At 47.8% G+C, this 16,797-nt stretch overlaps 1 protein-coding gene across 1 annotated transcript in view; it reads left to right on the top strand.

Annotated features, from left to right (window-relative positions):
* The first annotated feature begins 528 nt into the window (after positions 1-528).
* GAD1 (glutamate decarboxylase 1) overlaps positions 529-16,797 on the top strand; it is a 33,062-nt gene continuing 16,793 nt past the window's right edge. The window contains exons 1-6 of the mRNA XM_074548527.1: positions 529-666; positions 2,403-2,465; positions 7,785-7,943; positions 8,643-8,885; positions 11,552-11,642; positions 15,701-15,813. Of these exons, the coding sequence (XP_074404628.1) occupies positions 597-666; positions 2,403-2,465; positions 7,785-7,943; positions 8,643-8,885; positions 11,552-11,642; positions 15,701-15,813 (739 nt within the window). The 5' untranslated portion in view covers positions 529-596. The remainder of the gene's footprint in view (positions 667-2,402; positions 2,466-7,784; positions 7,944-8,642; positions 8,886-11,551; positions 11,643-15,700; positions 15,814-16,797) is intronic.

Genomic DNA, 16,797 nt, shown 5'->3' with positions numbered 1-16,797 from the left:
TTAGTGCTGGAGCAGAGTGGCCCCGGTTTGCTGAAACATGTGTGTGCAAACACACATGTATGTGGCGCCTGTCATTGGACCTGGGCAAAACGCACCTTTGTGGTGGCGGGGTTCTATCTGTCAGTCTTTCCTGAATGCTTTAGCCTGACGTGTGTTTGGTAAAGCCCAGAAGCGGGCTGTGTTTGGGATTGTAGGTCGTTTGGGCTGGCGATTTCGACGCCCGCTTTGCACGTTGGTCTCCATTTGATGCGAGCCATATAACTGCCCTGCTCAGTGGCCACCGATATAATTGCTGTAGGCTTCATGCTCTGCTAAATCCGTCATTCCAGCGCGGGGGTAGTGCCCTGGAATCTAACGAAGGGAAGATTTTGCTCTTCAGTCTGTCGAGGCATTTTCCCGGTTCGGCCGGTCCTGCCGCCGCCTCGGGACCTGCGCGGCTGCTGCCCGCTGGCGTCTGGACAGGACTCTGGTGCGGTGCTCCAGGAGACTAGACTACTAAACCCGCTGTTCTTCCTTCCAGCAAATTCCTTGCTGCCCACCCCTCAGAGGAATATCGAGAAAATACGAGCTCCGAGGACTGGGGCTTTTCTGAAAGGATGGCTTCCTCCGCTCCCTCATCCTCCAACGATGCTCCGGACCCCACCCCACCTAATCTGCGACCTACAAGTAGGTTTTAATATTTTCCTCGTTTTAAGTGTTTTGGAGGCTTTCTCCATTTAGGCTCAGAAAGACCAGTTTCGAAACGAAATGATACATCTGTGAAGCCCTGTTCCGCGCCATTAAGCAAGGTGCGGAAAGTGCTCTACACAAAGAAACCATCTTCCTACTGGGAACAGGAGAGGTCGGTCCGTGGCGAGTAAAACGCTGTGAGGAAAAGCCCACCTTACCGGCCAACGCTGTCTTTATCTTACAGCCACGTTTGAGAGATACAGACAATAAACTGACCTCCCAGATGGACAAAAAAATCGGGATATTGGAAGGGGTGCGGAGAAAACGAATCAGTTAAAGGGCGAAGTTACACCAGGGTATTAAAGCAGGTGTCTCCCAGCTACGTTTTATAAATGCTAATTCTGCAGCTTCTTTTCAGCCTACGCTGAAGCCTGTAATCAAGCGAAATTTGGATGCTAATTGCAGCTTTTCAAAGCGTTATATTCCTAATTGCTCTGAATTCGCCTTGAGTTATTGAGGTGTGAGTGGGAAGCAAAGGCTGCTGCAGGTGGATAGGAAATCAGTTTATAGCCCAGCCCTGCCAGGCAGTTCAGACCATCGCCTACAGGAAAAAAAATTAAAAACAAAACAATAAGAGGCTCGATGCTATGAAGCATCCGAGACAAAGAGCGGGCAACAGTAAGAAATGAAAGGTTGTCAGGGACAGCAGAGCGGGTAATAGCTTTTACCCTGAAAGAGCTACGAGACACAAGCATCGGAGTCATTATTGTCATTATTCTGAAACTGGAAAAAACGAGGAAGGGGGAGAACGGCAGCACTGGGTCTTGTTTCAGGCGCGCGTACCAGGCACTGCTGCCTTCGACTGAGGTGCCACACGCAGAAATCGAATTAATTGGCAACATGGCTAAAACAAAGCTAACCGCGGGCAGCAGCATCCTGCCCTGCCCACACGGGCTCCCCGCCCCCGGGCACCGGCAGCGCCCCTGCCGAGCGGGCTCCTCCGCCTGGCCGGGAGCGCCGTGCCTCTTCCCCCGCTTCCCCCTCCCGAGAGTCAGGCCGCTGCCCTCCGTGCTTGGGTGAGCCGTCCTCGTCCCGCTTCCTCTGAAACCTTCTCCCCTCGCCCCCCAACGCCCCCGGTCGCCCTCTGGGGTCCATCGCTACCGGACTTGCGGCTGCCCCGTGCCGCGAGCGATGGACGGGAGAGGCTCGGTAGTGCCCGTGGCCGGTGCACCCTCCGCCTCGGTCCTGGGCTTCGTTCCCCGCTTCCCGTGGGCTCAGCTGGAGCTGACCGGTGCGTGTGTGAGCCGCGACTCGAGGGGCTGGGAAGCAGCCTGTTCCCTTTGGGGGTGCGCTCCCAGTAGGGCCGTCGGCGGCCCGTCAGTCCGTCCGAGGCTCAATGATGCGAGTCCGATCATGTAGTCAAATACTATTTTTCACCCAATTAATTCCTGAACTCTTTTGTGACCCCATTTCACGCCACTTTATTTTAAGCTGCTACTTCCCTGGAGCCCCGCCAGTAAATGATGAGATGTCGGGTCCCGGGTGCCTTCTCTTCTGGGCAGGCCAGCATGTCACCTCGCTGTCATCCGAGCCCCAGCTGCCCCGCGCCCAGCGCCGCCGGGCTCGGAGTCAGCCCCTTCTCACGGCGATGCAGCCGTGCGGGGCACCGGGGTGGGGCGCGGCGGCCGGACAACCCCGCCGCCCCAGGGGAACAACTCTGCTCTCTCTTCCAGCTTACGACTCGTGGTGCGGCGTGGCTCACGGGTGCACCAGGAAGATCGGGCTGAAGATATGCGGTAAGTGCGGCCGTACCTCCCCGCAGGACGCCCCACACAGCCACGCGTGACGGCGCGGCCGCCCCGGCGGGGGCAGCACGGCCCGAGCGCCCCCCGCGGCCCCGCCTCGGCCGCCCCCTGCCGGCCGCGGGCGGCTCCGCGGCCCCAGCCCCGCCGCCGCCGTGCCCTCCCGCGGGCTGGCCGTGGCCCGGGCTCTGTCCCCCGCGGGAGGGACGGCGGCGGCCCCGCTGCCCCTCCTGCCACGCTCGGGGTGCAGGCGCCGGGCGCTCCGGGCGGAGAAAGTGCAGGACCCGCCGGGGAGGCCGGTGGGAGGAAAAGCGGGGAGCGGGGGACCAGTTCGCCGCTTCTCACTGTCTGAAATTTTTCAACCTTATCTGACTAGAAAATACGGATCTCCTGGGGAAAAAAAGATTAACGAGAGCCTTATTAAAGAGCAATTCGTCAGCTTGCTGTGCTGGTAAGATAGCGCTGGCAGCCAGTCAGCGCGCAGGCACATGAAATGCAGAAGGGAAACAAATGCACAATCAGATCGCAACGTTATAGCAAGAGATTCATTTGCAGATAACAAGCTGTCTTCTTTCTCTAGATATCTCAGTAGCGCCTTCGCTTTCAGAGGCTAACAGTCAAATCTTCATATTCTGATGGGGGAATCATTCCGTTTTGCCCATCCCCTTATGCATAGAAATTATTTCCCCTTTTCCTCCTCTGTCTCTTTTGGGGGGATGGGGAATATGTCGTGGGAGAAATGAACCTTTTTTCGATGCAAAGGAGCATTTAAAGCTCTTTCCCTGCTTGCTCGAGTCGAAGTTAATTCATTAAGCGTTTTGTTACGTGGAAGTTTGAACGGGAAAAGAATCAGTGTGCAAATATTTAGCCCTGTGTCTGTGAGAGATTTCACTGGTAGCCGCTGGCGACATTAACGAGTAGTCGCTTAGTTCTATAAATAGCTCCTGATCTGGGTTTAATGGACCATTTCCCTACCAGTCCCCTCAGTGGCTGGAGCGATGGGCATTTTCACCATCATTTTAATTTAGCCCGGCAAGCAGAACTGATAAAGTAACGCGCATTTAGGCTTGCTCCGTGTTGCTAGACTACGAGGGTTAGAGAAGGACAGCACAGCTTCTCTCAATGAGATCAAATACACTTGAAAATGAAATATCCCACCATTTTGGATTTGAGACGGGCATAAGAGAGAATAGTGAAGGCTTTGTGAAGGGAGTTAAATACAAGCTGTATTTCTGGCTGTGGTTTGTTGCTCAGTTTTCCTTTGCTGGCTCTTTTCTGTTTTATATGAAGAATACACTGAATAGTCAGTGATGCCGTTTTGGAATACTCAGATTTGATGATGAGCACTGTTTTTGCTTCTATGAGCCCCCCTGTTTGAATCAAACACCTTCACAAAGACATACAGGGAAGGTTGCCTATGGTAAACAAAGTGAGGTATTAAGGTTGCTAAGAATCCTAATTAAACATGCTAAACGAGTTGACATGACTGTTGCAGGTGATACCTCCTTGTCCTTACCTTTCACAAGATATCATTCCAGACCCTAAATATTGTATAGTCACAAAGGCGCCTTGGAATTGTTCCTATTGTGTGTATCACACTGAAATCGATTAATTTTGAATGCAAACTTTAAATAAGGGTTGATCTCAGAGAAAAAGCAGGTCTTGAACAATGAGTTGGTTCTTCCATCTGAGTTGTATATTATAGGTTTGACATTTTCAATAATTACGTATCCAAATGTATGTAATTTCTTAAATAACGGAGCGATTTAAGGATTAGCTTTTTTTCCTTTTCTGTTTGAAAGCCACTGCCTGAAAAGAGCACTGCTGCTACCACCACTCTCACCCCTCCCGACCCCTTCCCTGCCCCCACTCTTCGTCTCTGCACATATCCACCTAAAAAAACAAAAAAACAAAAAAACAAAAAAAAAAACCGAAAACAAAAACTCCCCAAAAAATCCAAACCAAGCAAAAAAACCCCCAAAAAACCCAACAAAACCTAACTCCTATTTGGGCCGGTTTAATGAACTGTCACGGCGGCCAAAATATGGGCAGATTGCCCCCTGTATCTGGATTTGTATGCTACACTCCCACCATGGCAATTGTTATTGCTGAGACTGATCCTGTTAACATTTGGCACCAGTGGAATGTTCCACGTCGTAAAACTGCTCCGGTGCGTCTCCTGTTTGGCCTCGGCCAGCTGATGAATCCAAACCCAGTGAGCGACGCGGGAGAGCGGGGCTTCCAAAGCAGCCGTGCATGTTAGAAACTGGGCTCGTCTCCGGAGTCCGTGGGATTTTTGCTGCCAAGCATACTTTAGGTAGTGGTGCTAAGCACCCCGACCGCGGCGGGCTCCGGGATCTCCTGCAGCCGCCCCCGACGTGCAGCCCCGACGGCTGCGGTGCCGCCGGGAGCCGGCAGCTCTGTCCCCGCCCCGCAAGATGTGTCCACCCGGGGCTGCGGTGCCGAGCGGAGCTCACGCACCTGCCTTGCGCGAGGCCTGATGTGAAATCACGCTGAATTTGTGGGCGCGCTGCGCACCGAGCGACTCCCTCGCCAATCTGGTGTGACTCGGCTCTTGAAAACCCGGTCTCTTTAAGCGCATGGATGAAAATGCACCTGCGGAACAGACCTACTGCTGAAAAAGGCTGCGCTCTCCGCTGCTCCATGAGAAACAGCGTGGACACTATTTCGTACTCTGCTACTTGCTGGAAGTCTCCTACACCGGCCTCGCTTTTCAAGCAGGATACAGATGAGAGGTCGGCTAAAGTCATGCGCTTCTCCCCGGAGCGGAAGGAGCCTTCGAGGGCCGGCTCTTACGCTTCTCTGCAGACCGCGACGCCTCTGGGGAGCGTCCCACACCCTCCCAGGGAGGGGCTCGTCAGACGGCATGGTCCGGCGGCTCCAGAGCGGGGGCTGTCCGTGTCCCACGGGCTCCCCCTTATTACACCGAGCCTCCAGGTCCACGAGACACTGCCGTGGTCGAGGGACTTGAGAGAACGCACATTACCTACAGCCGGCTGGGCTGATGTCGGCCGACAGCGTGATCCTGCCTTCGGGCTTTTTCCGTCCTCTCATCCCCGCCCTCGAGCCTCCCGAGCGCGGCCGCGCGGCCCTGGGTCCCCACGCGGCGCGGGCTGCCAGGCCCCGTGCGAGCCCCAGCTGACCCCCGGCCGGCCTCGGGACACAGCGGGCCCGGGAGCCTCCGCGGGGAAGAACGGCCGCAGAGTCGTGCGGGCAAGGGCTGAGCTCCCTGCCCGCAGCGTCTGGTAGGTCAGACCCTTCAGCGATGCCACGGCCTCGCTGGGCCCGATGGGAGTGGAACTGGATGCAACTGCAGCCTTCCTCTGTTGCTGAAGCGGCGCTCCCTCCTTCCCCAGCGCTAGTTGTGCGGAGAGCCTGGCTCTCGGGGCAAGCGGAACGCGGCTGCTCCTGCCGGCGTCTCTTCTCACGGAACCCGTCCCACCTGAGCATCCTACTGAGAGCCTGAAAAAAAGACGGGTGCGGGGAAAACAAAGCAAAATCAAGCCCCAGAACCCGGTAAAAGAGGATTCGTAATTCGTATTAGACTGCACCTGCTTTGATATCAGCTGCTTCTCCTAATGAGCAGGAAAATAGCACTAGCGGTTGCAGGAGCTAATGATCGCGGTAAGAGCCATTAGAAGCAGTAACATAACTAAATACTACATATATATATATATATATATATATATATATATATATATATACATATACACACACACACACAGGTATACGGACGGCTACTCTGAACTTATGCACAAAGTTTCCCTTAAATAGTCTATGTCTCATTCATAAAAGCATCACAGAAAAAGACTAATCAGTAGAAGATCAGAATTAAAAGGCAAAACGCGAGGTGTTCGCTGGAAGTATGGCTCCTGCAAACTTACCTGTGAGCGACCCTCCTGGAGACTCGTCTGGGTACCCGACTGATGCAGAGGGGCCTGCCAGCCGAGTGCTCCTTTTTCGAGAGCTCTTTCGTGACTGCCTGCCTGGCGGCAGGGTCCGAGGCGCAGGTACCGCGCCAGGAGCAGTTGGCCCAGCGGCTCACTGTCGCTCGCTTTTCTCCCCCGACGTTCAGCCCCGAAGACTGCCCGAGATGCAGGGGTCCAGTACGGGCCGGCGGTGGGGGCCTGATGGGAGGTGCCCACAGTCCCGGGCCGCCGTCACGGCTCCGGAGAGCAGGGACTCATGGCCCGAAAGCGGAGGGCGCTGAAGAGAAGCGGCGTGGGGGAACGCGAGTGAGCAAACTCAGGACGTTGTTGTTCCTCCCTGCCAAGCCCTCCTCTCTGGCGGATATCCCCAGCCGCGACGAGCTTTGTTTTCGATTGTTGCTTGTTTTAAAAGAAAAGAAAAAGAATAAAGGAGACTGGCGTCACCGTAGTGCCCCTTCCAAACATACAGGCGCACTCGGTGCAACCCGGAAGGTCAAAATCCCACGCTGTCCTTAATGACAAAAAGCCCTACACTGTGCGTGTTTTAGTGGGCATCATAGATTTAATATATCAAATCCAGAAAATTAATTGTTCTCCCTGTCTTGTTAAAGTAGACAGATCTCATTACTCGCTGCAAACTCTGTGCGGCTCCCGCCCCAACAATTCTTGGAGTGAGTGGGTTTATTATTGCCAGGACATATAACAGCAGCAGTTGTGTTCGGGTTCTGGGCGCCAAAGATGCGTTCCCGGTGAGAGCAGAGCTCTTAAAACCTCCGGGGATGGTTACTGTTTGCATCAAAGCATCTTTTCAGGTGGAAAATCCGCATCAGTACTTACTGATAATAGGAAGGTGGGGTTGTATGAGTGCTACTGGTATCCTCAGAGCTCTAGCACTCTCAGGAAGGATGCTCCAGAATGGCTGCTTGTTCTCATGCCTTTTGTGCGTGAGAGCACCACGAGGAGAACTGAAAATGGCCCTGATTTTAATCATACATCATTGCCCCTGTCTGCTAGGTCCATAAACTTCGCCTGCAGGCTGAAATAGCATTGATTCATCCTGAACTCTCTTCCAGTGGCTGATTACTGAAGTGGAATCTGTCTGATCGACTTAATAAGAATTTACCAGTGCACTAAATGACGAAATTTTGTTTTTTGCATGGCTGCGTTTTTGCAGTTGATGGCATTTTGAACTCTCCCTCCTGGAGGCAAATAATCCCCATAAATACCCTTATTCCTGACCTCATTAGCCAGATCTAGAGCCAACACCGCTTTTAACTGTTGTCTAGAGAGCTGCTTTAGATCTTTCTAAACATGCTGGGAAGTGAGAAAACTCTGACCTGTGCACCTTGCAATAATAATGTAGGGTTCCTGCAAAGGACCAACAGCCTGGAAGACAAGGGCCGGATCGTCAGCTCTCTGAAGGAAAAGCAGTCCTCCAAGAGCCTGCTGGCATGCGAGAACAGTGAGAAGGAATCCAGGTTCCGGCGCACCGAGACAGACTTTTCCAATCTGTATGCCAGAGGTAAACACTTTCCAGTTTCTCCTTGCTCCAGCTCAGGCATGTCCCTTAGTAGTCCTGCCCTCATCTCCCCTGGAAGTGCAGCCATGTTCAGACTGTGCTTTTCCTTGGCTGTTTTTGAAGGGAGCTCCGTGTCTGTGTTCTTGGAAGCTGCACTGGTGATGTATGCAAGCTGCCTGAGAAGCAGTTTTACGTACTTTGTGCTGATCACCTGCAGCTCAGCTTCAGTGGTTCCAGGGGTTTCTCCAGATCCAGCCTCCAGGAGGAGAGTAATTCTATGTTTTTATCCTCCTTAGTAAAATAGTAATGAAGCAGCCTATGGTTGCTGGTAGGGTTGCAAGAAGAGTGGGAAAGGGAAAGCAATCCCTTTGCGGGGCGGAGGTAGGGATATTGCAAGGTAAGGGCAGGTGTGGATTTCAGGTGCTTTTGGCCCACAGGAGGCGAGTGCCTCACACCACACAACCTTTGCATGGCAGGGCGTGCTCTTAGGCCAGGCACCTTGGAGGTACCTCTGCTGTTGCTGTGGGTGACCTAGGCTTGCCCTTCTCCGCGGGGTGAGAGGGACCGGGGGTCTGCCCGGCTGCAACCAGGCAGTGCTGGGACCGTGGCTTCCAGGTTCTTGGAACGCTGTGGGCAGCCGAGGCTGGTTCATCTCTGCTTCTCTCTCCCAAAGCAAGTGCTAACAGCTGGTTTGCCCCACAGATTTGTTGCCCTCCAAGAATGGTGAGGAGCAGACCATGCAGTTTCTGCTGGAGGTTGTGGACATCCTCCTCAATTACGTGAGGAAGACTTTTGACAGATCCACCAAAGTGCTGGACTTCCACCACCCACACCAGCTCCTGGAGGGCATGGAGGGCTTCAACCTGGAGCTTTCGGACAACCCTGAGTCCCTGGAGCAGATTCTGGTGGATTGTCGGGACACCCTGAAATACGGAGTGAGGACAGGTAAGTTTTTGCACGCTACTCTGTGGCGAGTCCCTCCTGGGACTTTTCTCAGGCTCACAGTGAAGAGGGCTTGACAGCTCACGGAGGTAAGCCCACACCCTCTCTACACCCGTGACTGTGCCTCCGTACAGGCTTGGCTCCAGGGCTGGCTGCAGGCGCTTGAAATGTTTCTGCTCAGAAACTTCATTTATTGATGACCATCCGTCCCTGCCAGGACGGGCTCAGTGCTGTTTTTAGACCACAGAAACAAGCTTTAAAGATGTAATCTCTTTCACTTGATGAAACGTGAGCTGTCTGTATCTCTGGGGAGCAATATCATTAGGTAAATGAGGGCATAAATGACACAGAATTTGCAATTTTTCTTCTTTATGTTCATCAAACGTTTAATGAAAAAGAGACTGAAATCCTAGGAATCATCATTAAAGGAACCCTGTGGATTTCAGCCTATTACCCAGGAGCCCTGGCCGTCCAGGTCCTTCTGATTCAAACAGAAATCCCGGATTGTAATCACTTATTTGACTGGGTGAGCTGTAGCCAGGCTCTAGAGCAAAGTCAATGCTCTCTCAGGCTGTTTGGCCTAAAATGTTTTGCATTGGATCCAAAGGAATCTTGGCTGGCAACTAGCCCTGACAGCCGTAGGTATCCAAGCAGGTCAGGAGCTGGAGCGGTAATGGAGCGCGCCGAGTTTCCTGTCCCCAGCCTTGCTCCTGCGTTTCAGGGCTGCTGAGCTCTGCCTGGCCGGCTGCCCTCTTTGGCACGGCTCGGCTCGGCTCGGCCGCAGCAGGCGGGGAGCTCGGGCCGGGGGCTGTTTCCCGGCGCTCTCCGGCTGGGCAGCTGCGAGCCTGGCTCCTGAAGGACGGGCCGCAGCTTTCTGCTGTGCTTAGTTTTGGAGCCGTGAAGACCCAATGCAGCGCATTCAAAGAGCAAAATCTTGACAACAGATGTGGCGGGTACCATTCTGTCCTTTTTCCTATTTACATGATGGTTTGATCGATTCAGTGGAGTCAGGGGTATACTTTGATTTTTGTACTCTTAATCAAAGGGGAGAGTGTTTCACTCCCAAACGCGTGGGTCGTGGACAGGTGGCCTGAGGTTAAGTCAGAGTGGCTGCGCTCTGTGTGCTTGCACCATTGTTCTGCTATTTATTGTGCCGCAAGTCGTGCAGCCTCCTCCCATCACCCCAACCTCCCCTGGAGCTTCTGTGGGCCAGCAGGACGTGTCCCCAGGACCTGAGGGACGCTATCCGACCGGACACAAGCTCTGCTCAAAGCGGTGTCTGGTGCAGCTTTAAAGTGCTGCTCGGATCGCCTGAGTGCCCAGGACACGCATTCTGCTGTGGGCTTCCGGGGCTCGCATTTTCTCTCAAGCTCCCTTCAAAGTCACCGAGTCTGAATCTGCTGCCCAGCCTTAGGAGATCGCGGGCTCATTAACAGCTGTGGGAGGTCAGCGAAATGTCGCTGAAGATAACTTGCCCGTCAGTGTGTCCTGGAAAGGGAGAGAAGCGCTGATTTGTGAAGCAAACAGGCAAGCCGCGGTGCTATTTCTGGGCTCTAGCCCGAAGCCGTGGGTTCCTCGGGCGGGAGCAGCCCCCCGGCTGCGGCGTGTCCTCTTCAGGAAGTGTCGCGATGTGGCAGCGCCGGCAGGCTCACGCCTCCGAAAGATTTCTGCTGACATCGCTCGGGGCAGAATCGCATTTGTTTCTTCATGTCAAAAGATGCTGATGTTCCTCGTGTTGAACCGAATCCGACCTGACAGGGTCCCCTCCAGGCTTCGAGAGCTGACCTCTCTTCTAGGGCCGGGCTGTCTCCAGTGTGCTATCTGCGTGTTCTTCTCCAGAGAGAAGAGAGGTCTTAATCATGCCCCCCCCGCCACGTCCCCTCAGCGCCCGGTACCGGTTGTTAGGAATTTTCCTCTCTTCATGCTAGAAAAGTAGGTCCCCGAGACTCGGGATTATTGCTTATCAAAGTCGTTAAAGCAGCTTCTGCTGTAACACAGGGATGTGATTTACTTCAGTTCAATAGCGAACTCTGTTTAAGGAGGTGAATTCCAGCTCATAGACCATGTGGGGAAAGGCCCGGAGGCGAGGGCCTCTTGCGGGGCCCTGTCCCCCCTCTGCAGCGCTGGGACATTGCTGCCCAGACCCCGCAAAACGTCTCTCCCGTGTCCTTGTACTCGGGGAGAGACTGGCTCCTCCGCAGCCCTGTCTCACTCCTGCAGGCCCAGTTCAAGCGCCTGAGCCTTCCTCTCTTGCTCCATTCAAATGCAAGTAGCCCCGGTACCTGGGGGTTGTTACTGCCAAGGGGGTGTCCCCACCGTGTACTGCTCTCCCGAGCTCACAGCACGGCGGAGGTCTGAAGAGGGCTCTGGAAATGGGCTAGCCCAAGCCCCTGGGCAGGTCCCGGAGGTGTTTACAGCCACAGTCGATTCTGAGGTTCTCTTTTAAAGGCAAATGATTCCATGCAGGAGCTCAGATCTGAAGCATTTTTGAAGTTTGTAATAAGACACCCATGAATGTTGGCTATCAGTCTCCCCATAAGCAGGACTTGCTTTGAAAACTTTGCTGCAGGTATTCTGTGGTTTTTATCAGAAAAGGTGGATGGTTTAAATTTGAAACCTGACAGATGCCGGTAGAGTTTGTTCTAAGTTGCTCTTAATTCTCTTTACAGGTCACCCTCGCTTTTTCAATCAGCTGTCCACAGGACTGGACATTATTGGCTTGGCTGGGGAGTGGCTGACATCTACTGCTAACACAAACATGTAAGCAGTGTCTTGTCACCAGTGTCTGGGACTGGTGCTTACACGGGCTGCCATGTATCATGGTAGATAGGTATTGTCACAGATATGAATAATTTTCATTTTTAAATTATGAATGTTACATCTTCCAGAAAAATGTCTCATGTTTTTCTAAATGTGTCAGTAAGACAATGGAAATAATTACATGAAACTGAACAGTTTTATGTTTCTTATAAATAGAAATGCAAATATCTGAGAGCACGTGGTAAGTAAAACATGATTATTCTAATATAATAACCTGAAATTACTTTTCTTTTTTGAACCAATCTTCTCTATATTTTTCTTTTTTGAAAAAAAACTTTGTCTCTAGACTGAACAGGTCTGCAGCTGTTCACATGTTAACACTAGAACACAAGATATGGAAAAAATTAATTTTCTTCTCTACTATTGACTTCAGAGATAGCAGGCTTGAGGCAATACCTTTTGTTCATGTGCTGGTAAAGAATTGGCTTCTGGGTAGCTTCAAAATTATTAAAAATGTAACACTGAAAAATAATTTTATGCAAATAAAGGAATTAGTCTAAGGTTAATAAACCATGTGTAAATAAATAAAGGGAAATATAAAAAAAGTAAAATTTGACATCTGAATGCATCAAATAAGAAACTTTTCCTAATTTTTCTTGACCTCAGAGTTAATGAAAGGTAAATGTCAGTGTAAGGTATTATGATGAATTTTTTCAGCAGAGTGCAATTAATGAAAAAAACCCCTAAAAACAACACTAAACCAAAACATCCACAAAAACAAGATATGTTTTAATTATTAAACAGGTATTGTAAAATCTTTAAAGGGCTTTGAGGTGCCTTTTTAGCAGGACAATTAAAAGTGAAAACAGTTCAGATCACATTTCTAAACAAAACTTTGCTTAAAAGTTGTTTCTCTGTTTCTCTGAAATTGGTATATATTTCAGTGTCACTTTTTCCAAGCCCATTTGACTAACTTAGTTATCCCAGTTTAGTTATCCTTTTGTAATCAGTGAAATTACACAAATCTGATAAGACATAAAAGAATTCAGCTCTATGGCAGACTGTGACAGGTAAAGAAGTACTGGCATCATTATTAATAACATTGCACTCAATTAGTCACTGCTTAAAAAAGAACTCTTTTTAATTGATATTTTCTATTTTTTTGAAAATAAGCTGTTAAATAGCTACTTTCTCAACCATTTGTGCTTTAAAAAAGAATGTATCTTGAAAATACTTCTCTGTGAACATGAACATTTAGTATCTGTTTGTTAGCATGAGGCTCAGTGTGCCCTTTTTTCAGAAAACCAAATTCAACATGGTGTGCTTTAAAGTAACACAGTACTTGCAAATAAGGTTAAAGGAAGATGTTTGTAAAATATGATTCTAAGAACTGACAGAGAAGGTTATTAAAAATAACCCAATCACCTCTGTGAGCTCTGGGGAACACGGTATTTGTTTTGAGTAGTGTTCCAGCACACCAGAACAGGTTTTGACCTTTACCTAGAAACTGTTCCAGCCTATTACAGCTACATGAGCACATAACACAAAAGCAACCATAACATTGAATTATGGTAGGGGTGTTTTTCAAATGTCATTTTTTCTTTTCTACAGATAAACAATAGTTAAAATATTTATGAACAATTAAAAGTATGTGTTTTCTTTTGCAGATGAGTTTTGAGTAATCTAAACATCTGTACTCCCGAAAAATTTTAAATTATCATTAGGAAATATTATTTAAGTGTCACTGTGAAGATAATATATAAAAATAAACATAATAAGCTTTCCCCATTGACTTGGAAATAATGTATCAATGTGCTATTCACAGCTCAATCTCTAATCATGAGACCTTAAGCATGGGAATTTCAGAATTTCATTATTCATCCAGTTCTGTAGCACAAGGCATTCTGTCACCATGCAGCAGCCAACTGAGGTTAAAAATAAAAATTATCTGGAAGTTCTGTTTATGCCCACTGTTAGCTGAGACAAGGGAATACATTGGTGTTTTCAGTATTGTGCAAATATGCTTATGAATAGAAAATTGATGTAAAATGTTCTGTGTTTATTCTCAGACTGCTTTTTACATGCTGGCCAACAAGAGAATGGTAGCTAGAATAATTTGGTCTGATAAAGTGATTTGTCCCTTATGTGAGAGCAGAATTATGCCAGCACTGGCTTCTCCCAAGAAACCAGTTAGTACATTCTGTAGTAACGAGCTGATACTCATGACTGTGACAGCTAATTCACAGAAATACCTGTAAATGTTGTAACTATGGGAAAATCTAATCTGCTTTTTTTTGGAGATTGATTCTAGAGTTTGATGGTTCCTTGTAAGCCAAACACATTTTTGGGTTTTACAGAATTTTTCAAAATAATTTAAGTTTAAAACAAGTAAGGTGGAAGGAACTTTAACTAGACGTGATTTGTAAATTCATACCTATCAACTAATATAGCTTCATTGGCCTTGCAATTTATAAATATCTGCTATCATTTATTTCTTGTCAGTTCTTGGAAAATAACTACAGAATAGGATAAATAAATAGTATTTTCTTTGTGTTTAAAGATATTCAAAATTCAGTGTGAAAGGTCTCAGGACAAAACCCAAAATGTGTTTAAACTGGTGGGGAAAAAATAATCACATTGACTTAAGAGTACCTTGTATTGAGCTACAGTGATCTATAGACTGATGAGTTCCTGTGGACATTGGTTGATCATTCTGCCTAAATAAAAATTGGGATCTATTCTAGACTTGCAGTGCTTAAAGACAAAACAACCCCAAACCACTGTTAGCAGACACTGGTTTATTAATTTTGTCCATTTGTAAATAGTAGCAGCGCCCAAACTTCAGATCAGTATTGAACTGTCTCTGCCAGTTCTAATGATAATAAAAACAAAATAAGTAGTATTTTGGCTTCTGAAAATAGCAATCACAATAATTAAACAAATTAGAAATCTTTAATATTAAGGGAATATTTTTGAAATAATGGTCATGTTTCTCTGATGGACTAAAGACACATAAAAATTGAAGAAAATATTAACAGTGGAAGCAACCAGTATAGCTGTAAATAAAGGACAAGCTTTTTCAGACACTTGTTCTCTTCTTAATATCGTGTCTCATTCAAGTTTGCTGTACCTGTTCTCAAAATATCATTTTAGTATTAGAGAGACAATACAGATGTTTTGGCAAAATTATTCAAGCAGAGAATATCAGTCAAACCCAAAGCGTCAGGGTGTCATACTCTTACAGATTCCTTTGGAAACCAGAGGTTGATTTCTTCATTTCTCTCTGCTTCCTTTTCCCCCTTACTTTTTTTCCCCACAGACAGTAAGCAGAATTTGTTTACAGCAGTAGTAATTTGTCCATCTACCTTGATCACCAAAATAGTTGTATGGTTGTCAATTTCCATCCACATATCTGACTCTGACATCAGGGCATGCCAGGATATGTAATGGTTTTTGCCCTCATTAAGTGGATACAATAGTTGACTGCTGACTTGGTTTTGGTAATTGGTAATTAGAAAATCATCATTTGTAATTACTCTTGACAGTTATTGATCACGTTGTATTGTAGAAGTAAGTTGTCCTTGGAGATCATCAACAGAATAAATCCACATAATTAATTATATTTAAACTTTGAAACCCTAGCTCAATACTTCTAATTATGGTTTTATTTAGCTCAATGAAGTTCACTGTTTTCATAAGGACTTAGCAGCATGTTATTCCACAAGTGTGGAATTGGCACTTTGGGAAACAGTTGTTTTAAAGGACAAACTTGTTCAGAAGACAGCAGCCCTATGATGTTGAACATTAGGTCTTACATTCACTATATAGAAAGCTGCAAAATATATAATGCTGCAGTTTTTATTCATCAGTACTTCCAATATTGTCTTCCTGAGGATTTTTGTTTGGGTAAAGTTTCAGGATCAGGACCTCAAGTTACAGGAAAACTTTTAGAAACCTCGAGCATTTTAACAAAGGATCGCAGTCTGGGAATTTATTGTGTGTTTTTAGAATCTGTATCTATATTGTGCTTATTTGGTATTTTTGCTTTATCCATGCAGGTTTACCTATGAAATTGCTCCTGTCTTTGTCCTCATGGAACAAATAACACTTCGAAAGATGAGGGAGATTATTGGATGGTCTAACAAAGATGGTGATGGAATATTCTCACCTGGTGAGTTTTTCTTCTCTGTTTTGGTGGTTTGACTAAAACTTGGAAAGTTAAAATAAACATGGGCTGTGTCTGAATACTCACACTATGTGCAATTTAGAAGTAGGAATGCTTTGTTTAAACATCCCACAGAATAGTTGGGGTCAAAAATTATCTCTGTGTATGGCTATGTACTGTGGCATTTAAAACTTGACCACAGTACACAGTTAGGCATTTAGACACCCCTTTTATGAGCTTCATTTCTGGAGGCACTGAGCAACCACAGCTCCTTTTGACTAGAAGTTCTAAAAAATCATGTACTGGTTTCTTTGGTGGTCAGCGAGGATTTGGGCTCACAGTCAGAAAAAGTTTGTGGTTGTCTGTCACTTTCTGGGACTCGTTCTCTGGGATATAATCTGATTGCATTCACAAGTATGACTGTGGTATAAAGACCAGGACAATGTGTCTTCCCATGCAAGGAACATAAAGGCAGTGGGCAGTGACAGAAATGACTGGTGATGGAACATGTGAAGGTCCTGGGCCAATGCGTGGACAATGTGGATGCCCAGCAGGACTTTTCTGGGTTTGGCATGAGGGAACACCATCCTGTCACAGAGCATAAAGGACAAAACCACCTCATTTTGGAACAGCCCACGTAAAGTGCACACTCCATTCCTATCTGCTAGAAAAGTACAGATATTTCTGTGTTCTCATCAATGACAACATTTCAGAGGAAGAAGTCATCTTAGGCTTAGGGGTGAGATTGATCTTATTAAAGCTTGAGGTCTGCCCCAAAGAACTGAGCTAATTGTTCAGGGCTCTTTTTAGCAGCAAACCAAGATAAAAAGGTGCTTTCCCTGTATTCAAATTCTACAAAATTAAGTGTGAAAATAAATTAGGTGAATCACAGCCTGTGACATGCCTCTTTGCCATAAATGACTGTGAGGGAGTTTAGAAAGAAGTAGCTCAGCTGTAGAAATCTACCTTTCAGCATCTACTTCTACATCT

The sequence above is a fragment of the Zonotrichia albicollis genome, chromosome 10, assembly GCF_047830755.1.
Source record: "Zonotrichia albicollis isolate bZonAlb1 chromosome 10, bZonAlb1.hap1, whole genome shotgun sequence".
Lineage (NCBI taxonomy): Eukaryota > Metazoa > Chordata > Aves > Passeriformes > Passerellidae > Zonotrichia > Zonotrichia albicollis.
Note: the sequence above shows the minus strand (reverse complement) of the source record. Positions and strands in the feature narration are given on the sequence as shown.